The sequence below is a fragment of the Fonsecaea erecta genome (assembly GCF_001651985.1).
Source record: "Fonsecaea erecta strain CBS 125763 chromosome Unknown Scaff4, whole genome shotgun sequence".
NCBI classification, from domain to species: Eukaryota; Fungi; Ascomycota; class Eurotiomycetes; order Chaetothyriales; family Herpotrichiellaceae; genus Fonsecaea; species Fonsecaea erecta.
In genome coordinates this window covers 3276430-3304292 of record NW_017387247.1, presented here as the reverse complement: position 1 = coordinate 3304292, position 27863 = coordinate 3276430, and the positions used below count along the sequence as shown (strand labels likewise).

General features: G+C 53.4%; 14 protein-coding genes across 14 annotated transcripts; 4 read left to right on the top strand and 10 right to left on the bottom strand.

The window, feature by feature from the left end:
- Positions 1–58: 58 nt before the first annotated feature.
- On the bottom strand, positions 59–2792 carry AYL99_05956 (hypothetical protein; the record flags this gene model as incomplete). Its single annotated transcript, XM_018837468.1, has 5 exons — positions 59–255; positions 315–1474; positions 1525–2168; positions 2220–2509; positions 2702–2792. The coding sequence occupies 5 exons, from the start codon at positions 2790–2792 to the stop codon at positions 59–61; spliced, it is 2382 nt and encodes a 793-aa protein (XP_018694321.1).
- Positions 2793–3517: 725 nt separating this feature from the next.
- On the bottom strand, positions 3518–4790 carry AYL99_05955 (hypothetical protein; the record flags this gene model as incomplete). The annotated part of the gene is made up of 2 exons (XM_018837467.1): positions 3518–3619; positions 3672–4790. 2 exons carry the CDS (start codon positions 4788–4790, stop codon positions 3518–3520), a joined length of 1221 nt encoding a protein of 406 aa, XP_018694320.1.
- Positions 4791–5269: 479 nt separating this feature from the next.
- AYL99_05954 (hypothetical protein) lies at positions 5270–6367 on the bottom strand (the record flags this gene model as incomplete). The annotated part of the gene is made up of 1 exon (XM_018837466.1): positions 5270–6367. One exon carries the CDS (start codon positions 6365–6367, stop codon positions 5270–5272), a length of 1098 nt encoding a protein of 365 aa, XP_018694319.1.
- A 1300-nt stretch (positions 6368–7667) lies between these two features.
- Positions 7668–8384, top strand: AYL99_05953 (hypothetical protein; the record flags this gene model as incomplete). The annotated part of the gene is made up of 1 exon (XM_018837465.1): positions 7668–8384. The coding sequence occupies one exon, from the start codon at positions 7668–7670 to the stop codon at positions 8382–8384; it is 717 nt and encodes a 238-aa protein (XP_018694318.1).
- A 243-nt stretch (positions 8385–8627) lies between these two features.
- Positions 8628–9691, bottom strand: AYL99_05952 (hypothetical protein; the record flags this gene model as incomplete). The annotated part of the gene is made up of 2 exons (XM_018837464.1): positions 8628–8839; positions 8992–9691. 2 exons carry the CDS (start codon positions 9689–9691, stop codon positions 8628–8630), a joined length of 912 nt encoding a protein of 303 aa, XP_018694317.1.
- Positions 9692–10202: 511 nt separating this feature from the next.
- AYL99_05951 (hypothetical protein) lies at positions 10203–14202 on the bottom strand (the record flags this gene model as incomplete). Its single annotated transcript, XM_018837463.1, has 2 exons — positions 10203–13879; positions 13935–14202. 2 exons carry the CDS (start codon positions 14200–14202, stop codon positions 10203–10205), a joined length of 3945 nt encoding a protein of 1314 aa, XP_018694316.1.
- An 807-nt stretch (positions 14203–15009) lies between these two features.
- On the top strand, positions 15010–15852 carry AYL99_05950 (4-hydroxybenzoate polyprenyl transferase; the record flags this gene model as incomplete). Its single annotated transcript, XM_018837462.1, has 1 exon — positions 15010–15852. The coding sequence occupies one exon, from the start codon at positions 15010–15012 to the stop codon at positions 15850–15852; it is 843 nt and encodes a 280-aa protein (XP_018694315.1).
- Positions 15853–15929: 77 nt separating this feature from the next.
- On the bottom strand, positions 15930–16590 carry AYL99_05949 (hypothetical protein; the record flags this gene model as incomplete). Its single annotated transcript, XM_018837461.1, has 2 exons — positions 15930–15936; positions 15986–16590. 2 exons carry the CDS (start codon positions 16588–16590, stop codon positions 15930–15932), a joined length of 612 nt encoding a protein of 203 aa, XP_018694314.1.
- A 325-nt stretch (positions 16591–16915) lies between these two features.
- Positions 16916–17718, top strand: AYL99_05948 (Grx4 family monothiol glutaredoxin; the record flags this gene model as incomplete). Its single annotated transcript, XM_018837460.1, has 3 exons — positions 16916–16942; positions 17002–17287; positions 17426–17718. 3 exons carry the CDS (start codon positions 16916–16918, stop codon positions 17716–17718), a joined length of 606 nt encoding a protein of 201 aa, XP_018694313.1.
- A 393-nt stretch (positions 17719–18111) lies between these two features.
- Positions 18112–19476, bottom strand: AYL99_05947 (hypothetical protein; the record flags this gene model as incomplete). Its single annotated transcript, XM_018837459.1, has 1 exon — positions 18112–19476. The coding sequence occupies one exon, from the start codon at positions 19474–19476 to the stop codon at positions 18112–18114; it is 1365 nt and encodes a 454-aa protein (XP_018694312.1).
- Positions 19477–20362: 886 nt separating this feature from the next.
- Positions 20363–21321, bottom strand: AYL99_05946 (hypothetical protein; the record flags this gene model as incomplete). The annotated part of the gene is made up of 3 exons (XM_018837458.1): positions 20363–20434; positions 20488–21053; positions 21099–21321. 3 exons carry the CDS (start codon positions 21319–21321, stop codon positions 20363–20365), a joined length of 861 nt encoding a protein of 286 aa, XP_018694311.1.
- Positions 21322–22935: 1614 nt separating this feature from the next.
- AYL99_05945 (hypothetical protein) lies at positions 22936–23664 on the bottom strand (the record flags this gene model as incomplete). The annotated part of the gene is made up of 1 exon (XM_018837457.1): positions 22936–23664. One exon carries the CDS (start codon positions 23662–23664, stop codon positions 22936–22938), a length of 729 nt encoding a protein of 242 aa, XP_018694310.1.
- Positions 23665–24567: 903 nt separating this feature from the next.
- AYL99_05944 (hypothetical protein) lies at positions 24568–25212 on the top strand (the record flags this gene model as incomplete). Its single annotated transcript, XM_018837456.1, has 3 exons — positions 24568–24583; positions 24712–25016; positions 25078–25212. The coding sequence occupies 3 exons, from the start codon at positions 24568–24570 to the stop codon at positions 25210–25212; spliced, it is 456 nt and encodes a 151-aa protein (XP_018694309.1).
- Positions 25213–25798: 586 nt separating this feature from the next.
- AYL99_05943 (hypothetical protein) lies at positions 25799–27793 on the bottom strand (the record flags this gene model as incomplete). Its single annotated transcript, XM_018837455.1, has 2 exons — positions 25799–27160; positions 27221–27793. 2 exons carry the CDS (start codon positions 27791–27793, stop codon positions 25799–25801), a joined length of 1935 nt encoding a protein of 644 aa, XP_018694308.1.
- Between the last annotated feature and the right edge of the window lie 70 nt (positions 27794–27863).

The following is a 27863-nucleotide window of genomic DNA, read 5'->3' as shown; positions in this document are numbered from 1 at the left end:
ACCTCTTTTCAGACCGACTAGGCTCATAATATATTTCGAAGATGGAATCACGGATGGGTCACCATGCAACAGAGTCCCAAAGCCAGGTCTGCCCAACGGTATTCATCATGTTGAGGTCTGCACCTAAGAGACCCACATCATTCCCCGCCGTTTGGTTGATATAAGAATTGTCTGCGCCGTATTGGGCCACGTTCTGGTTTGTTCTGTCATCATTCGGTCTCTCTGGATCTGGCGCAGGTACTTCCGGGAACATTGCTTGTACACTTGTCAGCCACACAGACGCGCAAAAGACTGACAGAATGTGTGGTTCTTACCTTGCTGCATGATCAGTAAACCATTGTTGAAATCTATATTCTCGAAGCCAGAAAAGTCAAAATCGTCCATGGTTGTCTCAAATTGATCTATCGTCACGGGAACGGATCCGTCATCGATCCGTGTCGTAGTTGGATTTGCGGCGACTTCATCAGGGTATTCCGGATCCCCAAAGGCAGGACCAGGAGTTGCATTGGAGGAGCCTGCAGCTTCTCTAGGTCTTATCCCGGATAAACTTGCCATGCTTTGAGAGGTGTCCGATCCCGAAAGCATCGCTTTGATTTCTCTTTCCCCAATTAGCCGAATGAGATCCTTGAGAATCTTTGATGTCTGCGCAGAGAGGAGGGCTCTTCCCGACAAGAACCGCGAGAGGGACATGATCCGAGCAACGGCCTGTTTGGCCATTTGCGCCTCCGACGACAGCGGCCGTGAGAGGGCCACGACGCACAGGACCATGCCAGCCGTGAAAAGATTGATGCCGAGAAATGCTGCGGCGTGACTATCCCGTGCTGAAATCAAGCACTGGCGGTACTCGCCAAGTTTCGAAGACCGGATGGCAGATTCCCAACAGTTATCTCTGCTGGCAAGCAGGATCTCATGTACATGACGATGCGACAGTTTGACATCGCTGCCAAAGTCGATCTGCCCGGAGGAGTACCTCGAACGTTGGGAGCCGGACGTCGCTGCGTCTGACTTGAAGTTTCGCAGATCTTGAGACAATAACGGTCGGTGTAGAAGGATCTGGACATTGTCGTATGCAATTTGAAGGGCCAGTGCTTGGAGGAAAAAGGGTCTGGTGTTGGCCGTCAGGGGTTCTGCATTGTTCCGACATAGGTCTTCCAACTTCAGCTCCGGCGGCAGAGAGGCGAAGAAGGTGGACAGTTCTTTGTTGATTCGATAGACTTTGAGCGCCAATTCGGATACACTCGAACTTCGATGAAAATATAAGTCGCCGATGATAGGCGAAGATATCTGGTACAACTTGATCTTGTACTTGAGGTAGGCAAACGTGGTGACCGGTTCCACGGTGCCGTCCGGCATGGTCGCGGTTGACCGGAATGACGGGTGTTGCACAGTGGTGTCGCCGATATTCTCTGGGATCTTGATGTCAATTTCGCCAATTGGAATCCCACAGGGCCGGCCAAATATTGTAGCTGCAAACCTAGATCGAAATCAGTCGCACATATGTAACTGCCAGATCCCTCCACTTACCGATCAAAGATGAACAGAGCCCAGAAGACCCGTCTGCGCTCCTCTTTCGCAATTTCTGACAACCCTCGCCAGGCCGACTCTCTATGGAGCAGCATGAGTTGTGCACATCTCATTCCAGCACCCAGCACCACAAATGCAAGGTTGGGGCGACCGTAGTAGACATAATACGAGGCGAGAAGAGTACACACTTGGACAGACTCGAGTTCCGCCGCATCGTACACAGAGTGCATGCTGTCTTCGACCTTCTTGAGGGATAGCTTTCGGAATGTTTCCAATTGGAAGGTAGGAAACTTCTGTCGTACATCCTCGTCCGAGGCATAATGTGCGCCCATGGACAGGACCAACAGGATGAAGATCACCTGGTTTGACTTGGTCCGCGGAAATCTCCTCGATGCCATCAGCCTCTCGTAGGAGGATCGGAAAGTTGGCTCGTGGAAAATCATCATGAACCAATGAACAGCGTCGAGGTAGTTGTTGAGGAAATAGTCCGTCACCCGTTTGGAAGGTAATTCGAGGCCCAGGAGCTGTTCCATGGTAATGTCATCCTGACATGTTCCTAACTCCCCTTGAGAACTACCTACGCCACCAGGAAGTGCAGAGGTAGAACTCTCAAGAATGATCTCAGGGCTGAAGTTGTCAATGATCTACAGAATTCCCATCAGTCGCATAGCCAACACACAGTCCGGCAAACTGACCTCCTGTGTCAGTCCCGCAGACGAGATCCTCTGGTTGTAGGCTTCGGGATCCGTCGCTGAAAGTCGGTCCAGGCTCACGGGCGCCTTCACTTTCGCGGGACTATTCGTTTGTTGACCGGGTGTCGAGCTATTCTCTCGGTCTTCGCCATGGCTGAACCGTGACTGCGGGGAGGCACTGGTCGTGGCGTGCAGCGATGCTGGAGGGTTTGGGCCAGGCTGCTTCTCGACCTTGCCATTGTCTGGATCCGGCGAGGACAGACTTGGCCACTTCTTGCGGCTGTATCTGAACACTCCAACTTTAGTTCATCGGCAGGTTCGTTTCCTAGAAAGGCTTGGAAAGCGACAAGAGCGACTAACCTTTGCCTGGCCTCAGAGATACAAGGTACCTCGGACCTCACGCACAGGGAGCAAGGTCGCTCTTGGTCACACTGGGTATCGAGATCAATAAGAAATGTACCACGAAAGGCGCATGGTCCACTCACCTTCAATTTCTGTCTTCGGCATCTCTGACAGGCTGATTGAACGCGCGATCGGCGCTTTGCTCTTGGAAGCGGCTGGGGTTGCTGTGGCCATTCTGAATCTGCGTCCATGACTAACTGTCCATTTCTTTAGAATTCCTTTATAGGATACACAAGTATCGAAGTTGGCATAAAGAGGGGCCATGAATTGGGCCGCTAGAACAAAGATCGGGCCAGGTTGAACTTCATAGTCGGGCAGAGTCTTGTCGAGAGGAGAGAGGCGCGCAACAAAGCCTCCTAGCAACCCCATGCATGATAGAGATGATAGAGGCACGGGTATGTACCCAATGGGTAGTGGGTGGGTGGGCAGTCGAAGAGCTATTACTAAGACGCGGGATTTGGGGACACGGGGCAAACCGGGGGCTGCTTTTATTGCTAGGCCCTCGGTACTCCATGCCTAAAGGAGCCCGGGGCACACTGGCTTAGGCACTGTAGCAGGAACCCAAGCCAACCTGAATTGCGGAGCTTGGGCTAGTGACGCCTACTCCGTACAAGCCTGTGAATCTCTCGCCATACCCATTTCATCAGACTCGGGTGTGTTCACTATTAATAGTTGGTTCAACAAGTCACCTGGACTTTAGTTGCACCAGTGCAGTAGTCACACAGCTTGTGTCTCGGAAAGGTTCTACGTGTTGAGAGAGGTGAATGCAAGGAAATCTGTGAAAAGGTCCTCTTCCTTAAATACACATCCGCTAGACCGCCAACCAAGCCCAGCCAGTGTCCCAGACAAGAGACATTCACAGCACCGTCCATGCCAGGAATATTGATACATGTCCCAACCTATGCATAACCTCTTCTCCGTCGTCCCTGGTTCCGTGGACGCTGGGTAACAACGAGGGGATTGATTTTGTGCTTGTCTCGCGTCTTGTAGCCAGATTTCGCCTGAGAGCCGGTCAGTAATGTGGAGGATACACTGTGGAAGACGCAAACTTACCGGAATTCCCCAGGGGCTCACAGGGATGCGATTCCCCTTGGATTTGCCTCGACCACCACCGTGTGGATGGTCTGCTGCGTTCATGGCCACACCTCGCACAGTCGGTCGAATATTGAGCCATCGCGATCGACCTGCCTTGCCCAAAGAGGTGTATTTGAAGTTGACATTGCTTGCAACGCCAATGGTTGCGACAGCATCTTTGTCGATGAGTCGAACCTCACCACTGGACAGGCGCACAGTAACATAGTTGGCCGCCTTCTCGAACTTCCTGAGTTGATCCGTGCTCAAGGTGGACAGATCCATGTCCCCATTGTCACCGATCAACTTCATCATCTCTTTTTGCACGGTGTCTTCGCCTTTGCCGATGATAATTCCATGTGTTCCTGCACTCCGACAGATCTTCCCAATGTCGCTTTTCGTCGGCGTGATGTTGAATATCGGAGTGCCGACAGGGATCATGCCTAATTGCAGACAATTGCCCCTGTGCGCCGTTTTGGACGCGAGGACACCCTGGTCGATATGGCCACCCATCTCGTCAATCAGTGACTGTGGAAGGCCTGAGCGATAACTCTCAACCGTGTCTCCGGCTCGCAAGCCTTCTGCCGCGAGGATGTAACTCCTTTCCTCGGTCTGCAGGTTCTTGACAAGGGCGATATGGGCAGTCCGACCTGGGTCGTGCTCGATTCGCTCAACAAGATGCCTTCCACCCGTGCGCCTTGCGAAGTCAACAATTCGTATCCTTCTCTTATGTCCACCTCCCCGGTGCCGAACCACCACATGGCCTGTGTGATTCCGGCCACCTTTGCCGTGACCCTTTTTGGGAAAAGTTAAGGGAAAGTGCGGGCGGCCTTTCCATAAGTGCTCGTTCAATGGACGGACCAAATGTCGAATACCCGGTGTTCGGGGGGTGTAGCGGCGCAGTCGAACTTCGAACTTGGAGAGTGAGGTTCGGTCATCAGCTTGAGCGAGAGGGAGATCTGTGATGGAGGTGTCTGTGACTGAGCCAGTCGGGTGCACAGGATCGATGACCTGTACCTGTGCGTAGGACCTGCGCAAGATGGGTGACGGAAGTTGACATTTTCTGCACAGCGACCGGAGAGGTATTCGCGGTTGAAGCATTTCGCGCGGCTCGAGAGAAGACAGGGCCTAACTAAGGTTGTTCCCTCGTTGATCAACTCATGGTCATGTAGCAGTGATATATGAAAGACACTTGAATACGGGGTTGCTTGGAGCTCCAATCCAAATTTCACAAGCACCGGTGGAGCAAGGCTGGCTGATCGGCAAACATTCCTGAAGCAGCAAGCGCAGCCTTGTCCATATCTGTACACAGTCTCGCAGTATCCAATCGATCACAGCGTGAGGAGGAAATCCCCTGCCTCATGATACAGTCAATTTGCCTGTTGCTTGTAGGTCTCTTTGGTAACATCAACCATGAATGTAGCTGCTACGGAGATCGACACAAGTCACCCCAGAAGTACGCCGCCAACCGCGAATGTTGCGCAACAAGACGCTGACAAGATCATACAGATCAGATTGGAATGAGGCGGATGCTTTACATCATTCTCCCAAGGTGTCCCCCAGTTTTCCTGAACTGCCTCTCAACGTCTTCCATGTTTTAGGGGTTGAGTGGATCCCAACACTCTTGGTTCTTCTTCACAGAGAGCCTTGTACAGAGTTTCTTGAATAGCTGGTGCTGCCGCACTCATAGCCGGCATTGCGGTGCCAAACCAGATCGGAACAGCAGCCACCGGTCCCAATCCTGTGAGAGCACCTAGGCCAAGAGCGGCAGCAAGACAGGCACCGTTAATACCCCAGCCCACCACCGGCAGTGTCGTGGCGGTCGAAACCCCTGCTGCTATCATGTTCGAGCCTTTGGGGTCGAGAACGTTCGCAACGCCGTCCAAAAGACCAGCAGGCGCTGCTGGAAGGTTGAACTCAACATACTCCTTGAGCTTGTGCTTCTGCCCCTCCACTTTGAATGGCTGAAGGCAATCGGGAAAATGTAAGGGCTGCTTGAAGGAGATGGAGTACCATGAGGGGATGAGTAGGTGGAAAATAATGTCCTGCTCACGCTCCGACTCTCTTTTTAATTGCGCCCTAACTTCTTGCATGTACAGACAGCACTTGTCCAAGTTATCTGACTTGGCACAAAACGTAGGCGGAAGAGGTGTCTCCGTGATCAGTCGATAAAATGCTGGATACCAGTTTGTGTCAGGATGGTAGACAAAGAAACGATGATTGTCCCTTTCCGCCTCCTGGATCACACCGATTTTCTCTTTGATGAAGTCGTAGACGTGTTTCGCAAAGCCGTCGGGGCCTCCGCTTCCGGACACGGTGATACTGTTGGCATCTCCAAGATGCTCTCCGATGTTGGCCAGTGCCTGGATTACTTGGTATCCCTGATCAATTTGGATGGCTGCGACCTTCTGCATCCAACATCCGTAGTAGTTGATATGATCGACGAGCAAATTTCCAATGACATGGATGCCATGGACATTCCTGACCACCCGGTCTACTGAATCAGCAATTCTTTCCATGCTCTCAGCTGCAACTTGGGCACTTGCGGCCAGGGCCTCGGCGCTATGAGAAATTGTATCAAGATCCGGTCTTCTAAATGTTTTCGGATCCAAGCGTTCGCTGGTATTTGCGGTGGCATTGCCGGCTCCGTATGTCGAGTGGTCTGCAGCGGTATTCATGCTTATGCCGGCCACTCGGCAAAGAAAAACAGGTAACGGAAGACCTAAGATGGTGTCGATTACCCTCAAGAGTTCAGACGACTGAATTGAGAGACTCGGCGTTTTTGGGGCTGTGCTGGTCAGCATCATGAATGACAACATCAATCAAATAGTCTTACTGACAGTGCTCGAAGTTTCGAAGGTCCTATTTCCAGCCCAAAGGCGATCTCCTGTCGGTGAGATTTGTTGTTCGTCAAAGTTACGTTCCCAGAATTGTAGACTCTTTGTCGTTTTATAGCATGGCACCCCTTCCTTGTATACACTCAGTTGACTAATTAAGGCTTGAAAGATTGAGAAAGAGTTGCTCACGGGCTGACCACGTCCTGGTCGGGGTTTCATGATCAGTTTGTCTCTTGCTGCGAACCGCCAGCATTTCCAGCGTTCGTGCGACGAGTTCTCAAGAAGCGAGGTTCGAGGCGCTCGGGGACGATGCATCATCAGTCGAGTACCACCCGTTTGCCAAGGGCCACCGTCATGCGTAAACGCACAGCTCGTTCCGACCCCAAGGTCGAGTCTCTTTTGCAGGTTGGAGGACATGGGTGTTCCGGCCAAAGGTACAAAAATAAGGAGAAGTTAAACTAGAATGGCCGCCCCCACCCTGGCCGCTGTGAGGCTGTGTGTAAGAGGCGTGGTAAGGTGTAAGGTCGTGATGAAGCTGTCTGGCTGGGAGATGTGTAGCTGGTGTAAGTGGCTGCTTGGATACCACCTGCAAACCATATCCCAACGCACTACAACATGATTATATTCCTGCACCTGTATCTCCATCCTCCTCTGACGCTCACTCATATCGCGGCCTCAGCCTGTCCATCCCGACCTCGTCTCATGTGCGAGGGCAAGGCTGTTTCAGCCGCCGGCCCATCTGAGGTATGGCTGGCGCTCGGGCGGCTTTTGATACAATCAAGGCGTGGCAGTGTGGGCTATGCCCCTTGGTTGGAGAGAACCATGAGAACCACCATAGCCAAATGACTGGAGAGCAACCAGCCTTGGAATCTGGAGAGGCTGATAACATATGGGTCTTATGAGGCTACTCCATGCGGACAAGAAGAGACTAGTGTCGGCGTTCTGGACACCGACCCTCCAAAAGCGGCGGCGTGTAGCTCCCATTTCCGGAGGGGAAATTTCCATGCAACTTGCGTCCATCTGTATTGTATGTACATGTTCAATTCAACCTCCAGTCCGTGCAATTCCTTTGAACAAGTCCTGCATGAAATAACATACACACCAATCCTTTAGATTCGTCTCAAAGGGACGGGCGGCCACCATGGGTGCAAGTGGAAAGCTCCTCCGCACGCCCTGCAGCTTCTCGCAGCTCCAGACTCGCCCGCTCTCCGTCGTCCGACATTCGATACGGCGAGCACACCACCTGCACGATTCCTTCCTGATCTACGCTCCCGCCGCCAGACTGGGCAGCATAATATCCCGCGCAGCATCGTCATCCTCCCCGTCGACCTCCACTCCACACGTCGCCGCCGACCGAATCGTGCGACCGCTCGTCCCTCCACCGCGTGAAGGGTCGGGGCCTCTGCTCTCCCGCCGCCCAGACCGGGCCCTGCCTGAGCTGCCTCGACCGATCTCAGTCTGGCTCAAGACACTCCCGGTGTTCATCGTGCTGGTGACGGTGGCGTCGCTGGCCATCTTCAACTACGAGAAGTCGTCGTCCTCGACAGTCAATTCGATCCTGTACGCACTGCGTACCAACGAGCACGCCCGCGAGCTGCTCGGCGACGAGATCTACTTTGCCAGCCAGGTGCCCTGGATCAGCGGCGAGCTGTCGCCCCTGCAGGGCGTCATCGACATCAGCTTCTGGGTGAAGGGAACCCGGGGCAAGGCTAAGACGAAGTTCGTCAGTCTGCGACGAGGCCGCGGCGGGTTCTTCGAGACCTTGGAGTGGAGTCTACAGATGGAGGACGGAACCGTGGTGCAGTTGCTTGAAAAGGAGGGCACGAGAGATCCCTTGGCGGGCCAGAGGTTTGACTAGTTTTGAAAAGGAAAAGAATAAACCAAGAAAAGGCCCAAGTCGAGGTAGAATTTTGAAGAAGAAAAGTGAGGGATTTTGTACATTAAACTTATACCTGGCCAGTGACGATGACGATGACGACGGAGAGGATGAGACAAATTCCCTCTCTGTCGGGTTCCCGAACAAAAATGAGATGAGGGCTGAATCTCCAAAAGAAACACCAAAGATATGCTTTTTTCTTCTTCTTTCCCACTCTCGTTCCCTTCAATCGCGCGGTTTGACTTTCGACCCCTTGGTGTTTATGCCTGTGCCCGTGCTCGCGCCGACCGCCTGCCGCTGTGGCATTTTTCCAATATTCCAACCCCATGATCTTAACGTCCTGACGACTTTGGGGAGGATCGCCGCGGTGAGGGGGACTCGAATGAAGATGAAGGATTTGTGCACGGCATATGCGAGGGCCAGTTGAGTCCATATACCTAGTGGCACCGATAGTGTTAGCTGTTTTTCCCCATCCTAGACTTTCCTGTAGCTTGACGATGAGGCATGTCTCCCCGTGTACCTGAGAGCCCCGGGGGGGTCTGGGGCGGGGGGACATAATGAGAGAGAAGGAAAGGGGGAAACCACATACTGGCATTGTCGCCCTGATTCGCCTTCTGCGCAGCTTTGTACCCGTGATCATTCGTCTGCTCTTCCAACACCCTCCCGCCTGCCTGCGTGGCCTGGTGATCGAACTCCCTCAGGCCGGCCTCCTCACTGGCCTCATCGATGGCCCCGTCGGTCACCATCTGGGCCTTGGCGGAGCCCTGGATCGGCCACTTGACGATCGACTTGAAGGTCTCGACGACGACGTGCTCGTAGTGCCCGATCGTCTCGGTACCCACCATGCGCACCGCGAGGAAGCAGAACGGGAAGTCGGCCGCCGAGAGCGCCAGGTACACGCCCACGGCTGTCCAGCCGTACTCGCGGGACATCTTCTTCAGGCGCTCTTTGATGGAGGGTTTCTGGTCCGCCGGCGGCGGGGAGCTGCTGGTATTGGAGGAGTTGTAGCGACGACCTGTGGCATGAAATCGCCGCCGTGTGAGGCGTCCCTGCGTCCGGAATGCTTGGAGAATTGTTGAAGAGAAAGAGGAGGATGTACTCGCAGGTCGCTGGGTATGTATGGATCGTTTGAAAGAGGTTCGGGACGGGTATGGGGAGGGTCTGGTGCGGAACGATTGCTGCAGGGGAGCTCGAGTCCGATACATGGTGCGGTGTGTGGCAGGCGGACGCGCCCGAGAGAAGAGCTGTCGGAGAGCAGCATTGCGCTGGAATACGCGCATGCTCTCCATTGTCGTGGACACTCAGGATCCCACAGGACTGGCAGCGGATCAGAATGATTTGTGGAATAACAAAACGAGGGCGTCGAGTGTGATGAGAAGAATAAGGTGCCTTGCCCCGTCGATGTCAATTTCGTCACTCTCGGAGTGGGCAACCCGAAAGCTCCGGATTTGCGCCCTGGTACGAGATACACATACGAGTTATTAGTATTAATTCTCAGCATGATCATGAATATTTGCACTCGTTTTGGGTCTTGTCCTTGTTGTACAGCCCGCTCCTCCCATCAATACCGATCCATCAGCGCCCAATTCGCTCACATGTACAGTTGCACTCCGAGCTCGATGTCCACCCCCTGCATCAATTCGTCCGGCTCCAGCATACTCTTATTAACATTCATAACCACCCTGCACGAGAATACAGCCAACGCTCAGTACCATCCATGACAGACTCCAGGGGCTTTTTCCCGAGAGGCTCCTCCCAAACATGACCCTGTTCCTCTGCCCGTTATACGATACTAATCCCCTAAGGACGTTTGGGTGGCCTTCCCCTTCTCTTTGGGCCCCGAGCAGCAATGGAAGGCTTGGGAGGTGCCAATCGACCCTTGCTGACAGTTCCACTATTAATGGCAGCCCAGGTGGCGACCTGCCTTTGAGGTTGTTTGAATTCGTCTGAATCATCACTGTCCGGCCAATCCGAAGCAAAGGCTTTCACGGTCGATAGTATGGGCCGTTTCGGTATGGTTACGGTCGGTGAAGGGATTGGCACAGGGGCTGGCGGGGACACTTTCGGGAATTTCTTATTGTTCGTGGCTGACTTGGGAGGTGAAGCGGCTTCTTCTTCGTCGTCGTCGTCGTCGTCATCTCCCTTCTCCTCTTCTTCTCCGGCTCGGGTGACCTCTACCTGGGCTGGACTGGCGGCCTTGTCACTAGAGGAATGTTCATCCAGGAACGACTCCGGAGACCAACCGTCATCCAGGTCTTCGCTTTCGTTCTCCATCAGCCCAGCCGCAGCCATTTTTGCCAGCCGATTCGCCTGTGCTTCCGCCGCAGCCCTTGCCTGACTTAAGGGGGAGGGAGCTGAGGTCGATTTGGCTAGGATGGGTTTCTTTGGAGGAAAAGCTGATGAGGATGCTGAAACTGTCCTTAACCTGTCACTCTGCTCGGCCGGAGAGCTTGTCGCAACGATATCATGGACATTCTGCATCACGGTCAGTTTGGGCGCTTTCGTGGCCATTCGTGGCGCTGGTTTGGGGGTGCTCAGTCCAACGTCAGCGGGTGGGCTCGAGGCAGAGCTCTGGTTCCCTACGGATTCATCGTTCGAGGATGCGGAAGAATTGAAATCCGGGTCGACTTCGTCCACCCTCACCACTTTCGCTGTTGGCTTGTCCGTGGATCTGCGGCGCTCGGAAGAATGGTCAGAAACAACCTCATTGAACTCGTCCTCCGAGGGTTCTTCATAATGACGGTGTTGCGTGCGTGTCTGGCGCCTGGTAATTTCAGCGTCGGGGGGTGGAAGGTCAGCTCCATCTGCGGCACGTTTCCTGCGGTCACGATATCGACCGGGCGTGAAGTCATCGTCCTGTTCGACCACCTCATGTTCAACGCCTCGCCGAACCTTCTTTTGCACGGCTTGGGGATTTCCTTGGGCGATGTTGAGAGCTTGCAGATCCGAGCTGATGACCGGTGCGGGAATTTCCACCCCCTTCAAGGCTTGCTGCACCACATTTGCCATCTTTTCGATTTCTCGAAGTCTCTCTGTCGGAAGCGACAACTTCACTATGAGTGACTTTCGCTCCTTTTTCTTGTCGACTTTGGCTTTCTTGGAAAGGTAAGGACGGTCACCATCATCCATCCTCACACGCTTGCGTTTACGCTCGACCATTTCAATCTCTCCGTCTTCCACGCCAGCAGGTGCGTACCCTGCACGCACAGCCGCTTGCTCCACTTCGACGGGGCCAGGAATATGAAGACCATCTTCTAGATCCGGATAGTCGTATGTGATAGCCTCAGTGGGATCATAAGCATGCTCAACATCTCTGATGACGCCGCCCTCGGGGAGAACGTATTGGGATGTCAGATCGGGAAGGGGAACCGCTTCTGCAGCCACTTTAACTCCTTCTGGGTTTTCGTCGAAGTCATCCTCATCCTCTATGGAGGACTCAGGTGGACCAGCAGTTACCAGCGCAGGGTCGATTGGAATGCCTTCTTGTTGCGCCAACAGAAGGACACCTTCTTCCACTCTGTCATCCATCTCCTGGTAGCCGCCCACATAATGTTCCCCAAGCTCCGGCCTCGTGGCTTTGGCGACTTCTGCCTCTTTTCGACGCTGTTCAAGACGCCGGGACTGAACCCCATGATCATCGTCTGCCTTCTGGATCCAGGCAATATTGGAATAACTGAAGTCAACCAGGCTTTCCACTGAGCGGGGATCCGCGACGGCCTTCGTATTATGGCCGAGAATCGTGCCGGACGGTGTATACGGCTTGTATCCGGGCCTGATCTTGCACCGCCGGCAGCCACATATATTGTGACAGCTAGGACACACCCAGTTTGGATTAGCAAGGATATCCTGTGGCATGATATCGAATCGTCGGAACAGCGTGCCATAGCAATAATTTTTGCTACATTTCGTGCATGTGGCTTGCTTCCACTTGGGTTCCCAGTGGAAGTCGACATGGCATCGAGCATGGCTCTTCAGAAACTTTTCAGTTCGCTTGATCTTTTTCTTTTTCTTCACGTTCCCGTTCGCGTCCACCTCATCCACCTCTTCCCGGTTGTCGCCTGTTACAGGAGAGGGCGGACGCCGAATGTCCCGAAACGGTCTCCTCTCCAACTCAAGCTGGCAGATCTGCGCCAGTGTCCTTTTGTCCCCGAGCCGTTCCAGTTCAATTTTAAGTGGCATTGGTGATTTCTCTGTTACTCTGCCTTCATATTGCAGGAGCTGTTGTCTCCATTGTTCGTGCTTCTGCGTAAGTTCTGCCCAGGGCCACTGCTCAACCCACCTCAATTTTGAGATGCATGCACAGCTTCTGCCCATTGCGTAACATTCCATGCAGATGTCGTATGTATCTTCTTCACCGTTCGCCAACGTCTCGACGCAGCTGGGACAAGTGAGAAACCGGTTGAAGATATTGCAGCGGCAATAAGAACAGGTAATGTTGCTGTCGTAGGGGATGTACTCAATTGTCTTCTCGACATGGCCGGGGAGGAAACTTTCTGACACCAATATTTCGGTGAACAGAAACTGCAACCTGCGGAAGTCTTTTTCTAGTTGCCGGGCTTTCGAGTCACTGGGCATACGGTGCTTAAGATCCATGGATTTCTGCCTGAATTTCTCTGCCAGCCGAAGGAGCTTCGAATATTTCTGCATGGTATAATAGATGATTGCCTTGTTCTTGTACTGTTCATCACGGCACACCATTCGCGCTCGGGGCAGAGCTTCGTGCATTGCCATCTCAAGAGTTTCAACGGTGGTTCTGTTCCACGCGACCTTCATCGTCCTGGTTCCACGGTTCCACACCTGATGCGGAGCCAGGGGAGGAATGAGGATAAAGTCGCCGGGCTTCTGTTCGACGACGTACGTCTTGAATGGTGCATTCTTCCACGCGTTGACCTGAGCGAAATGCTTCTCGATCTCGATGTCATGGCCCAGGCGAGAGAGCCAGTACTCGGCGACCACGGCCCGTTCTTTGGACTCGGTCATGAACCAGATCGAGGAGCCCGGCTTCGTGAGTTTGCCGTCCTCGGCGAGGCCCGTCGAGGCTTCGACCATAATGTTCTGGCCGAGACTCGCGCACATTTCTCGATGGGCGGGGGTATACGTGCCCTCATGACCGATATAGCACATGAGATTTTCCGCCCGCATTTCTTTTGGAAGACTGCTCATCAAGTCTCCAGCTCTGGCGATCCCTCTTCCTTTCCTCACTCCTGGCCGGACAGGGTCATTTTCATCCACCTCGCCGAACCCACCCACGTCACCCGTTGAGTCGTTGAGATAAAACACACCGGGAGGGAGGATTTCAGACAATTTATCTTGCCACAACTGCGGGCAGTCAATATCCTTGAGATACATCCGCTGACGCTCGGGGTCCTTGTAGTTGCGTGGGGTCCACTGATTTGTCAATAATGCCATGTTGTTCAAGTAGTGGCCGATCGAGAGCGGAACGTTGGTCTTCTTGGTGAGGTCTCTCGCATTTTCAACTGAGAGAATCCGTAAGAACTTGATACATTGTGCGAGTGCGATGTAGGACCATACCTTTTGAGCCGCAGTTGTCGCGGAGCCACTGTAGCGCGAACGTCCATTTGTCAAGTCGCTCTTCGTAGCCCTCGATGACAAGAGGTTTGCCGCCCAGAATGACGTGAATCAAGACCAGCTTCTCGAAGTTTTCGAGGCCCTGGTGATCTATCATGTCGCAGTGGATGCGCACCACCCACTCGAAATTAGGCTGTGACTCGACGAGCGCTTTCAGATCGAAATCCGGCGAGATGGGCTCAAAGGCCGCACACGGTCGTGTGGACGGCATGATGGCCTGGCTTCGAGGACAGGACCAACAGCCTCGCTCAGTTGTACAACCCTTGTTTTTGGCAAAGGTGAGTTGGGAATGAAGCGCATGCTAAACGAGGAGGCGGGGCACCGTGGAGGGAAAGAACGAAGCGATCGGTCAGTCCACGGTCCACCTCCTCAGTGTAGGGAGAAGGTGACCGGGGGTTGATGAGAGGAGGTGACTGTGCATGAATGACAGGGCGCAGGGACCTAAAAGTGACTCGGCTCTTTCTTCACCTTGGAAATCTGCGACGCGAAACTGAAAGGAGATCAATATTGCGGAGAAAGGCTACACTATGCCCGAAACGGATAGACATCCATCCCAACCTCGATTCTTCTCAGCCTTGCCGTGCAGCTTTTTGCACTGTCTCTTTTGCCCCAAAACTACCATGGGAGCTCCCTAGATATGTTTCGGACGTCAAGGCCAATGCATGCAAAGATCACTTGCCAGGTCTTTCGATTCTGTACGCGAACGCCTTCATTGGTGCCTGGGATTCGACGGCGACAGCACAGGATTCTCCATCATGGAACGCCGCTCGGGATACCAAAACATATATCAGCACTGATTCGCTTCTCAAGTATCCAAGGGAGATATCTAGCTACCCCGGCCTCGCCCGCCCCATTGACTCAGGATCTCCCCACGGTCTATAAACCTCCCACCACTGGCATTGTATCAAAACTACCCTCGTCATGGATCCCTTATGCCGAACTCATTCGCCTCGACAAGCCCGCGGGCACATACTACCTCTTCTTCCCCTGCATGTTTTCGACGCTTCTGGCGGCACCGATGGCTGTGCCTACAGCTTCACCACTGGAGGTGATGTCGACGACAGCTCTATTCTTCACCGGTGCTCTGATCATGCGAGGTGCCGGCTGTACAATAAATGATCTTTGGGACCGCAATTTGGATCCATACGTCGAACGGACACGATTACGACCGATTGCGCGGAAAGCCGTTTCTGTTGAAAATGCAATTGTATATCTAGGCGCCCAGCTTCTGACTGGATTGACTCTGCTCTTACAATTTCCCCTACCTTGTCTCTACTATGGAGTCCCGAGCCTCCTTTTGGTCACTGTATATCCTTTGGCGAAGCGAGTTACCCATTACCCTCAGTTTGTTCTTGGCTTGACTTTTTCATGGGGCGCCATCATGGGCTTTCCAGCGCTGGGCATCGACCTAATCTCCAACCCTGGTGCACTTGCGGCCGCCGCGGCGTTGTACTCCAGCTGTGTCGCGTGGACCCTCAATTATGACATGATATACGCCTACATGGACATCAAGGACGATGCCAAAGCGGGCATCAAGTCGATCGCCCAAGCACACCAACACAATTCAAAGACCGCTCTGTCTGTCTTCTCTGCCGCTCAGATTGGCCTCCTGGCGACCGCCGGGTATTTTGCTGGGGCAGGTCCGGTGTTTTTTATCGGAAGCTGTGGTGGTGGTGCGCTGGCTTTGGCAACCATGGTCCGACGGGTGAAGCTGGACGATGTCAAAGATTGCTGGTGGTGGTTTAAGAACGGCGCCTGGTTCACCGGCGGAGTCATATCTCTCGGCTTGCTCGGAGACTATCTTCATCGGAAAACCCAGGAGGAGTCTCCATCCACGACTCAGACCACTGGCGGCGCTTAAATAGTATTCCGGTCGTCACTGACCGTTGGCTTCATAAAAGTCCTGGGTGCCGAGTCCCAAGTGCTCGTCAACGTAACTCACGATCTGCCTCCAGTCCATCATAGCCCCGTCGCCCGTGTCGCCACAAGCCAACTCCTTCTCTGTAGGCCGTAGGATCGTGAACCAGCCGTCCCTGTCAGCGCCCCAATCCTCCTGGAGCACCTGGATATGCTTCTTGGTAATCGGGTGGTGCCACATGGCGGTATTCATGGCCGGCGCCACAAAGATCCTCTTCTTGCGCATATCGATCACGCCCGTGGTGTCCCACGCCCGAATGACATTCAGGAGCAGACCGTCACTGATCCCGTTGACAATCTTCGCCATGGTGTTGGCCGAGAGCGGTGCCACAATCAGGACGTGTGCCCACCGCCTCAGTTCAATGTGTAAGATCTTATCGCCCCGCACCCAGGGTTTCGACCACTCATCCTCTTCATGGTACACGCCGTCCACGCCGGGATAGTCCAGGAGGGAGCGTAGCGGGGGTTGTTCGGCCGACTGGCCTTGCAGAAACTGCTCGGCGGCTTCTGTCAGAACGATGCGGATGGATACGTCCGGGCGGGAACCGAGGGACTGGGCTATTAGGGGAATCTTTATTGCTGCTACAGAGCCGCTTGCAGACAGGAGAATGTGGTGTTTACCGTCATTTTCATGGGCTGCGGCGGAGAAGCGCTCGCCGCTGCTTGTGGGATTTGTGGTCATGGTGTATTGTATGCTCTCTTCTTCTTTTTTGAGATGTCTGGGGAGAAGAGGAAGAAGGAGCCGGGTCTTCTCCAAGACCTTACATTCCCTTGTCCTTATAGTGCAGTATTCAGATTCGTTCGTGGATTTGTCAGGCGATCTGAAGGAGAGGGAATACCGTGTAGATTGTAGATCTGCAGGAGAAAGCGCAGACACCACAAGACCGACCTCAATTTGTCAACATTCGGTTGACATCATCCGAGCCGTCATCGACAATTTTCTCCAACAGCAGCAGCCACGGTGATTCACCTTTCTTTTCTTCAGACTATCCAACCGAGTTCCCAAGATGCTGCAAAGATCATTAAGAGCACCGGTAGGTTCTCTCATCCCTGTATTCCAGCGAACAAGACCAATGAGACTAATTATGGACAGGCCTTTCGCGCCGCCCTCGCCAGTCTCTCTCCCCGCGCCACTCCAGCATCTCTTCTCCCTCGCATATCATCCTCTCTCGTACAGACGCGGCTCCTCTCTCAAGAAGTCCGCGCCGCCATCGATAGAGCCGTGGCCTCCGCACCAGTCGTGCTTTTCATGAAAGGTACCCCCGAAACACCGCAGTGCGGATTCTCCCGAACGTCGATTCAGATACTGGGCTTGCAAGGCGTGGATCCGCGAAAATTCACGGCTTTCAATGTCCTGGAGGATGACGAATTGAGGAGTGGTACGTCTCTCCATGTTCACACCGCTCCCGCACTGTTTTGAGCCCATGCTGCGACCGGCAACAAGGGACCTGTTGAGCTTGTTTAGCGACGCAACCTCGCGCTCGAAGCTAACCTGGGTTAAATTTGGGTGTCTACAGGAATCAAAGAATACTCGGACTGGCCCACGATTCCCCAGCTATACGTCGACAAGGAGTTCATCGGCGGCTGCGACATCCTGATCAACATGCACAAGGACGGCAGTTTGGCGGAATTACTGTCGCAGAAGAAAGTCATCATCACGGAGGACGGCGACGAGGATGTCGAACCGACGCCAGCCGGAGGGGACAAGAGCGGCGGAGACGTGGAAGGCCACAAAGCACAAGAGGCGCGGGCAGAGACGGAGCAAAGCACCGGAGCGAGGTCGAAGGAAGCGAAGGGCGAGAGTTCGTGAAAGAAGGCGGCCAAGGCATAGAGGACACACATGTTTTGATGGCCCCTGTCGTGAGGGGCCGCTACAGCTACACCTGGGTGTACCAAATCAAACCTCTCGAGAGAGCTCGATGCTCCAGCATGGAACGTGTTATCGTGTTCAGAAAAGATTGAAGACAAGTTCGCGTGCGCAGATATATGTTCCGTCCTTCAGACGCATCGGGCGACAATATGTACAAAATAAAATATATATATACCCCGAAGATCCCCATCATAAATTCATCACCACGGAGTCCAAATCTCCCTCCGGCCTTTTAAATTTCAGTCCATGTCGGTGGACATCTTCAAACAAGAACACAACCACCAACAACAACGAAAGAGGTAAGCTTGGAAAGTGAGTGAGTGTCAAGGGGGCTCATTCATCAAAAACAGCTTCCTTCTCCTCCTCCTCCTCCACCACCACACCCCACTCGTGCTCAAGGCGGCCGTACATGATGTCCTTCAGGGCTTTCTTGACACCCAGGGCAAAGGCGGCTCCATCATTGGCATTTCCACCGTCCCGTGCCTCTTGCCCCAGCGGCAGGACCAGATCGGTGCCTCGGAAGTGGATATCCTGCACGGGGGCAATGAAGAAAGCCGTCCCGGCTCCAAACGCCTCGATGAGTCTGCCCTCCCTTTGGGCGTCGAGGAGTTCTTGCATGGTGAATTTCCTCTCGATGACATCCACGTCGCCGCCGCCGACCGCGCCGGATCGGACGAGATCCAACACGGAGGCGCGCGTAACGCCTTCGAGGATAACACCATCGCCCAAGGGCGCGGTGACCAGCTCTCTCCGTCCGGTTTGCTTGTTCTCCCACAGCACGAAGAAATTAGAACCCCCGGCTTCGGTGACGAAGCATTCGTTCCCAAATAACCACAGGATCTGATCGTAACCCCGGGCCCGCGCTTCTCCCTGTGCGACGAGCGAGGGGCCATAGTTTGCCCCAACCTTCGCGTTTCCAAAGCCGCCTGGCCAGGCTCGGATCATGTCATGTCGGGAAGCAAGGAGGCGCATGCCCTTTGAGGGGGCAGCAGGTTTTGACTCGGGCTGGGCACTGAGAGGGGCAGGGATAGAAGGAGGCTTGCAGCTCGGGTCATCCAAAGAGGGAAACATGACCATGATAATATACATCAGTGCCTCCTTCGGCTTCTGCACGCCCAGAGCAGGGGCCGTTGCTATCATCGTAGGTCGAATGTAAATGAAAGACTCGGGCTCAGCAATCCATTTGGCCGCCTCGACACCGACGAATTTCTTCAAAAGCTTGACAAACTCCTCGGGCGAGAAGCTGGGCAGTGCAATTCGAGCTGCCGACTGCAAGAATCGCTTAGCATTGCGGTCGGCCCTGAAAAGGCGGACCTTGCCGTCAACGCCTCTGTACGCTTTCATTCCTTCAAAGCACTCGGTGGCATAATGCAAGACAGACGCCGTGGGCATGATAGACAGTGGTCCATAAGGTCGGATCTCGGGTGCTTCCCATCCAGCTTTCTCGGTCCACCGAGCGGTAAGCATGTGGTCTGTCGTGCAGTTCTGAGCCCAAACTTCTGCCGAGTTGGCAATGGGCACGTTCTTGGGGTTCAAGTTGCGGGTGATAGTCAGTTTTGAGGCATCCAGTTCGGCAATCTGAAGTCCATCGGAGGCAGCTTTCTCGAGGATTGCGGCCGTGCCAGCCTTGGTCAACTTGGAAGTATTATCGAGGGTAGGTGAGGGTGGGGAGACGGGCGAAACAGCGGCGGGCGCCATGATGAGCGACTCGGTACGTAACGAAGACTTATTGATTCAGAGTACAAAGCACGTGTCAAGCCCAACCAGAACAGAATCACGAGCAACGTGCGAGAAGGAAGGATGGGAAGGGGGGAAGAGCCAAAAAGACGTGGACAAAACAAACCCGTGACTCATATATAGGTATGTTTCGCATTCGGCAGAGACGGACACAGTTGACATGAAAAATGCAATTCAACAGACCTCCGTGCTTGAAGTGGATTTCTGCAAGGTTTGGTGTGGAACAAGGCTTGAGCTCAAAGGATGGCACATCCAGCGGTCCGCTTCGTTCGTCTGCCCAATCCAGGTCTCTTGACGATCGCGACTTACCACGTTCCGCGCTAAAGCATACGCCTTTGCAAGTACAAGGGCAAGGTCTTATCAGGCCGGTCCGATATCGAACGCGAAGGACGACCGCAGGTTGTGGATACGTTGCATCACATGGCCGCTGGAGCAGAATCGAAAGATTTTCAGACGAGAGATTTTCTATCAGTGTGTTTAACCCGAGAGGTGGCCACAGGGAGCAACACAATGAAGCTCTTCTTCCACGTTGAGATTGGTGGGAAGATTCTCCAGCTGCGAGAAAACAAGGCTCCGCTGAAAAATTCCAACTTCAATTCCGCGATCCGCGAGTTTGGCGCGGGTATTCGCGGATATCGAAGACATCCAGGAGGCGAGGGCGAAAACGCGGGCCGTGTTGTCGTTGTCGGAGACACGGGTTCACTCATTCTCCAGGATAAAGAGGTCAGCTGTTGCAAATTTGCAATGCATGACCTCACTTGATACCAACCGACGCGCATCTGAGTGTCAGCACGGGATCAAGGACCGTCCACGTGTGGCCTTCCTTGTCGGTGTGGTCGAATGCTTTTCACAATGCCGCGAGCTGCTCAAAGGACTGCATGAGGCCCTTGAATAGCTTGGTCTTTTGCACGTTATATTGCTGTAATTGGCCATTAGCCTGGGGGCGATTGTGGGAGGAGGAAGAGCGCATACTTCCTGCATGTCGGTGGCCGCTTTCTTGGTTCTGTTCGCGATCTGGTCCATGGTCTCTTCGAAGCCCGCCACATTTTGCTCTAGTTCTGCATGGCGCTGATGTATTTCATCATGAAGGCTTTGAGCAGGGTCGAGGGTCTCCTCGAGTCTTTCTTGCTGGCCGGGCTTCATGGCGCCCCCTTGGAGCTGAGTGACGAAGATCGACTGCTTACCCAGTGTTTCAACAGCAAGTCTTATCAGGTCGAATTGAATGTCTTCCCATTCATTCCATAATTTGCACAACATCTCCTCTTTCTCTGTGCGCAACGCACGAAACTCCAAGACACGATCTTTGAGCAGGACTTCATCCGTCGATCGATAGTCGGTATCTGTTCTGGATGGGACCGGGGTGAATGCTTCTGCAGCAAACGGTCTTTGCAAAGGCTCTTCGGTCTCCGCCAATTCGTGGAAGTGCGTTTCAATGTCGACGGTGACTCCTTCGAGACCCTCGATCAGTTTTCTCTCGATTTCGTCTAGCTGAGTTTTGCTTTCAATCTCCACGCTCTCCCGGTAGTGATCGAGACTTTCTGGACTGGATGAGCACAGACCGATGGAACAGGGAGGCCTATTACCTGTAAACTTGTCTGCCAGACTTGAGCTTGCATCCAGCTTTCTGTCACTTTCTCTGGTCTTGGAGATGCGATGGGAATCACGCCCGTCCGAATGATGGACATTGCGAGATTTGTTCGCAGTTGGCGGTAGGACTGGCTGGCGATAGCGAGGAGTTGCACCACGAGAGCGACGGAAGATGGGCCTCAAAGATGGAGGATGAGATTTGTTGTTGGTCGGCTGCATGCTGCGGCGTCTGTGTGTAACGAAAGGCCCCCCCAATTTGCTTGTAAATTGAATGTGAGTTGAGTTGAAGGCGCAGCTGTGATGGATGGTGCGACTTTCTCCAATTGTCTCTTTGGAGAGTGTCCTCGAGTCTTGCCCTACTCATGAGAAGATCATTCGATCTATATTTTGGCCTGTGCTCCCTTTCTTCCTGTTGGTGCCCGTTGAGCGCCTGGTTTGATTCTCTGACCTGACCGTAATTTTTAAACCTTCAACACTCGATTGCACATCATTGCAATATTAACTGCCTACATCATCGCCAACGTCTCGAATAAAGAGGAGCTGTACACTCGTCTTTAGGCTCACGACTCTCAATACAAGGCTCGCCGGAAATGACATCCTGGGGATCCCAAAAACGGCAGCACAGCCACAGAGCCACTGTCCCTGATGTACTCGCTTGCATGAGAGGGGGCACGATGGTGTGGCACCCAATTGCTATCATCCAGCCTGCTGGCAACATCCTTGGAGATGACATTGATCGAGATGCAACGGTCTACAAGCGGTCTTGCCCTGCGTCATCGGGTCCTTAGTCGTGCAGATCCTGTGGCTGCCCAGAGTGTATGCGATTGGTTGTTAACGACGATCTACGACGACACCTTCCATTCTGATTGCCAAACTTGTTTTCTGCTATCCCTCTTGATCTCTTACGGACTGCTAAAGAACTAACATCCCTGGCCCGTGCGGAGTCGTTGGTGTCGTGGCCCTCACAAGATGACGTCGGTGGTTCTTTGAGGAAAGAAGCAGGTAAATCATCCATTCCACGAGGTGTTGATAAACCTTCATGTTGGCTCTATTGATTCCTGTTCCACTTCCACTCCACCTGCCCAGATATGCTACATTCGAGACTCTCGAGCATAATCAGTACCAAACAAAAACAAAACAAAGCATCAAAATGGTTCTAGGAAGAAAGACCAAGCGCCACCCAGGTGGAACAACTGTTACCACAACCACCACCACCACTCACCACCCGCCAGGAGCAGATGGCCGCGGTGCTCATGCAGTCCGCACCAAGCCTACCCTCAGGCAGCGGCTGATGGGCGGAAGGCGAACCAGAGCCACCACCGCTGCACCCACCACACGACGGCGTCGGGTCGGCACGCGTCGCACGCCCGCGACAGCCACTACCACTCCTCGTCGCAAGACCAGTGTCGGCGACAAAATCTCCGGCGCAATGCTGAAGTTGAAAGGAACCCTCACGCGGAGGCCTGGGCAAAAGGCAGCAGGGACGAGACGAATGCATGGGACCGATGGGAGGGGCACCCATCGATATTATTAGTGATCCCAATGGTCAAGGGCAGCAGAGGCGGCAGACACCGTCATCCAAGCCACGCTTACTGAGTAGGATCTGGTCTGAATCCGTCCTGTCTGTCTGGAGAAGCAGAGAAAGGTTGACAAATTTGAGCCCGTTTTTCGCCGCAGGTCCCACGCGGAATGAGGCTGAAGCAAATATACTGCCACGTGAGGCTTCATGTTGACTTTGTAAGGATATCACCAAATTGAGATACCACAGTGATAATGAGAATTGTAATTGTATCGACCGAGGCAGATAGATGGTGTAACTTTTGGTCGTAGATTTTATTCTTTCCTCTTTCGTTTTACAGCATATAGAAATATGCCTTCTTTCTGATCTGCTTCCTTCCCATTGTACTCGACGTATTCAACGTGGAAATTTCTGTTCATGTCACGAATGAATCGCATGTCCGCTTTCCGTCTCTTTTTAAAGCAGAAATAGCAGGTGGTTTCGGGACCGATCAGGTCGCTCAGTGTCTGGAGTAGTAGGGGGAAAGCGGGTTCAAAGTAAACGCAGTCGGCTGCAAGGACGATATCAGGGTGATGTGCACCAGGGGACAGAATGGCGGGTGGAGGTGACGTGCCCCAATCATAGACCTCTGCAACGACCTTCTCTTCCAGCTTGTTGAGCGCAATGTTCTTCTTCATCAGTGCAAGCATAGGTATTTGATCCGTAATGTAGATCTTTTGCTCGTGGTCGAGTTCACAGCCGATCGCAACGGCCAGTCCCACCAATCCACCGCCAGCGCCAATTTCCACTACGGACTTCCCTCGCAGTGAGTCGGTCCGGTGGTATTTGAGCATGTATCCTGCTAGGACCATGCCGGCGGGCCAGAGTTGGCCGCCACATCCTTCTTGCAGATCCTCGTGCAGGACGAGGGCCCTATCAGAGGGGAGGAGATTGTCGAAGGTAAGATTGGTTGTGGCGGGCTTTTTAATATCGCGCTCAGGCACGAGAGTGGTTGAGATGGCGAAGACATTGTTCTCCGGAGAAGGAGACCGGGAGGCAGGCATTGTTTGGTGGGTTGTTATGTTACGAATTGAGGGTACTCTATCGCGTTCCAGAAGTTTTCATCATGCGCCCGCTATCGGATTGAATGTCGTCGACAAGGGAATTAAGTGACTAGGGTCGCGCTCAGCGCATGCTCTGGTGTCTCAGCGGAATAGTGGCTGTCGCGAAGGAGCGATCTAGAAGCACGAAACTTTTTGCAAGGCTGCTGATAGCCCTGATACCGGGCACCCGAAATGATTGGATGGTAACTTAGCGGACAGATAATCCGGGGTAACATGCTTAGCGGCAGCTGTTGCTCCTGCCCTAGGAGCATTTCTTTTTGCAGTGTAAGAAGGCCTTCGTCCGCTTGCAGCATTCAACAGCCTGAACTGAGTTGCTCCAGCACATGAAAGACCTTGGATGCGAAGCACCGATGGCCGATTCGATGATTGGAAGGTGAAAGAATCCCAGGTCTCCAAAGTTAACGTCAGGTGCCCCTTATTGATCCTCGGCACTGACATCATCGAGCAATCAAGCGACTCCGACTGTCATTACAAGCGGGGACCGGCGGACTGGGGGCTAAGTAGGTCCAAGTCCGTGTGTAATATTGGTGTCTCCACCCGTTATTACCGCTTCTTTATTCGACGTGTCGTCATTGTTTGCGCCATACTGCGCAGCTGAAGCTTCGGTTTCCCGGTCGCTCTGGCGCCACTGTTGCAAGTCTCCAAAGTCACTTGGTCCTTCCCTGCGTGCACGTCACAGGCTCTTCAATATAAGCTTGACCCAAGCTCAACTTCATCCCATCCATCTTCTTTCTTCCATCAAGCCTCCATCAGTGCATCCATCGACTCTAATCTTTCTTACCATTACAACAACACTCAGACCACACATCCCCAGTCTCTTTAGACAAACACACATTCATCACAATGGCAACCCTGCACTGTATGTCCTCCGTCCCTCCGTCCTGCATTGAGTGCTTTCTACGTCACCACCTCTGGCTGGACAGCAGAGCTTGCCTCTCCCCCTAATGAGTTAAATAGTACGCTGCTAACCTGCTCGCTCTCCCGCAGACCTTCCACCTGTCAAACCCTCCGCAATTGCCCTGGGCATTGTCTTCAACCAAGCCGCCTCTGCGGCCGTGCTGGCCCCTCTATTCGGTGATACCTACCACCGTGCCAAGGCTGCCGACAGCAAGGAAGAATTCTTCAAGTCGAAGGAGACTGCGACCGCCGCAGCCAGCTGGGGCTCGTCCATCGTTGGATCTGCCGTTCAGACCTACGGTGTCGCTGCTCTCATCAATGCTACTGGTACTCTGTCATACAAAGGAGCTGCGTATCTGGGTGGTCTGATCTTCATGGCTACTTACAGCCCTTCGGTATGTCCACGCTACGCTACACGAGGTTGGGAACCACAAATGCTAACATATTCCCCCGTAGCTCGTCTCCCAACTCGTTGTGGAGAACCGGCCTTTGGACACCGTCGCCGTCGGCGTTTTGACCCGCGTGTTCGAGACTGTTGGCCTAAGCATGTTCCTCACATACTGGGGAACCCGGACCAACCCATTTGAGTAAACCAACTACTTTAATATGAACTGGCCAGTGGGTGCGGAGAGGACTCGTACGTGGTAGACGAACAATGAATGCGAGCGAACAGATCACAGGCACATAGTGAAAGTCGGAAATGCTGAGCAGAAATGGGAGTTCGGAAATGGCAGGGCAGCTGAACCCATCAGTGTATCCATAAAAATCCAATCTTCATTGAAAGAGAGCTAGCTACACTCTGGTGTCTCTCGGAATGGCAGTATCATGTTCAGGCTATCCTAGCGAAAACTTTGTTGCGAGATCATGTACAGGCTCTCCTGTTCTCGTGTGTTGCTGTGTGTTTCTCTTAGAGCAACCACCATGTTTGAGTAGCGACTCTGTTCGAGTTTTGGGAGAGGACCATGTCTGAGACGCCCTTCTCGCTTTAGAAAACATCATTCGTACCTGCGCCAATCTTATTGTCAATCGTAAAAGCACCACCATGATATTCCAACAAGCCTTATTCTCTTTCTGTTGACTAACACCAACGTAAGTCTGAGCGTTCCTGTTCTCGCCCTGGGGTATCATTTTGTGTTCCGACGTATGGTTGTTCTCGTGCCGAGGGACCGTTGCAGTTTTAGACATCCTCGCTGACTTCCTTGTCCACTGCATTCTCAAGCGCACTGAGCACATCAATCTCATCTTCGCCACGTCCTTCTTTCTTGGCTTCCTGGTCGATGACAGGGGTAAAGACAGCGTCAGTAGCTGTAACGGCGACGGCATCAGCGGCGGCGTCGGCGTCGGGACTCACATCCGCCTCAGCTTTGGGTCTTTCAGGGCTGGCGACCGGGCTAGAAGTTTTGACGTCTTTCTCTTCAGTGTCTTCCTTCTTGTGTTCTTCAGGAGCACCATCTTCTTCAGGCACAACTTCTTCTTCCACTGGCTTGGGAGTAATTTGCGTGGCTACGGTGTCTTCAGTGAGAGTGGGGTCGATGGTAGTGATGCTTTCAGGAGGTGCAGGATCCGTGATAGTGGCGTGTTCAGTAAGAGGTGGATCGACGACAGTGGTGTTTTCAGTCGGAGGATGATCAACGGTAGCTGCAATCTCTCCCTCTTCACTGCCTTCTCCTTCACTTTCAGATCCAGAGCCTTCTGCGTCTGCATCATGCATAACTGACTCGCCTTGGATAGCGGGCGTTGCGTCTGCGTTGTCTGCACCCTCGACAGCAGTTTCAGGGGTGTTTCTCATCGTCACATCCCCTTCGACAGTGCTTGCAGCGGCGGTGTCTTCAGTGGCGGCACTTTCCAATGCAGCAGGAGCGATAGCAGAAGTAGCAGCAGGTTGACCGGGATTTGGATTCTTAGGCTTCCTCCCAGGCCCACCAAGCTTCTTCTTCTTGCGTCTCGGAGGCAAGTTCTTTCGGGCAGGCGTAGATGTGCCGTCTGCTTGTGTGTTGAGCCCGCGAGATCCAGATCCTGGGGCAAGGATGCCAGCAGCATTTCCAAGTCCGCCACCATCACCAAGGTCATATCCTGCAGCTCCATTACTCATTGCCGCAGCAACGGCGTCTCCCAAAGTGCCGAATCCGTTCGTGGCTTTGTATGCTCCTTTGTAGAGACTTTCCATTCCGGGTCGGCGGTCTGCAAGATATTTTGGCTCCGGCATTCTCTCAGCCAGAGCAACGGGCACCTGAACCCATTTCTTGACTTCAAACACTCGTTCGTTTGAGCCCGAGTTTGCTTTGCGACGTTTTGAATCCGGAGCTAGGCCTTCGACGTCCATAAGATCGTCATTTTCTTCGTCGTTCTTGTCCTCATCATCGTCAACATTCATTGCGTCGACATTAGCAGTTGGATTGAGTTTGGTTTTGTTCACTTGAGCTTTTCTCGCTGCCTCGCGCCTCTCCAGTTCGATGCCTGGAATGTAGCTTTCGGTCTTTGGGTCCCAAACTGACAATTTGGGATTGACATTGCCCATGCGAGCACGTCGAACCAGTTCCTGTGGCAGAGTAATTAAATTAGTGAAGGCCAACATAGCGAAAGCCAAATTGAGGCATACCTGATTGGCTGGTGGAAGTTGCGGCCAGAAAGACGGCAGAGGTAGCTCAGGCCAGGAGTGGCTGCTATCCTGGTTCTCGGTCGACTGATTGTTCCCATCCGTATGATCGGCGGATGCGTCCTGGTTGACTTTGACTCTGGTATACTCCCAGCGTTGCACTGGGAGGCCTTCGGTCACGTCGAAATCGGGGAGGCCAGCTCGATTTCGTGGCGTTGGGTTGTTTTCTTGGTTCCTCGTAGAACGAGAAGACCGGAGCTGTTGTGAGGGATGGTTAACCATCAGGTTTCCTCCGCGAGGGACAGAACGACGAGGAATGAGAGGAGGGGAGGGTGTCGAGGGCACCGAGGGAAAGGCGACGGCGGCAGCGGCAGCCGGCGAAGCAACGACACCATTGCCCTGGTGCGAGGCACAAGGACGAGGACTCTGTACAGACCCTCCAGAGTTCACCACCGCCCAACTGGGGTTAGATGATTGACCACCAGTGTGCTCGGGGTGGTCATCTCTGTAGTGTCTGTACAGAGTCCTCCGGCTTTGATAAGGCTTCCCACAACAGGAACAATTGAAGTCTGACATGATGGCGGGCGATGGTGAGGTGGATGAGGCTGACCGTCGTTGGGAGAGAAAAGATAGAGCAGATAGAGCA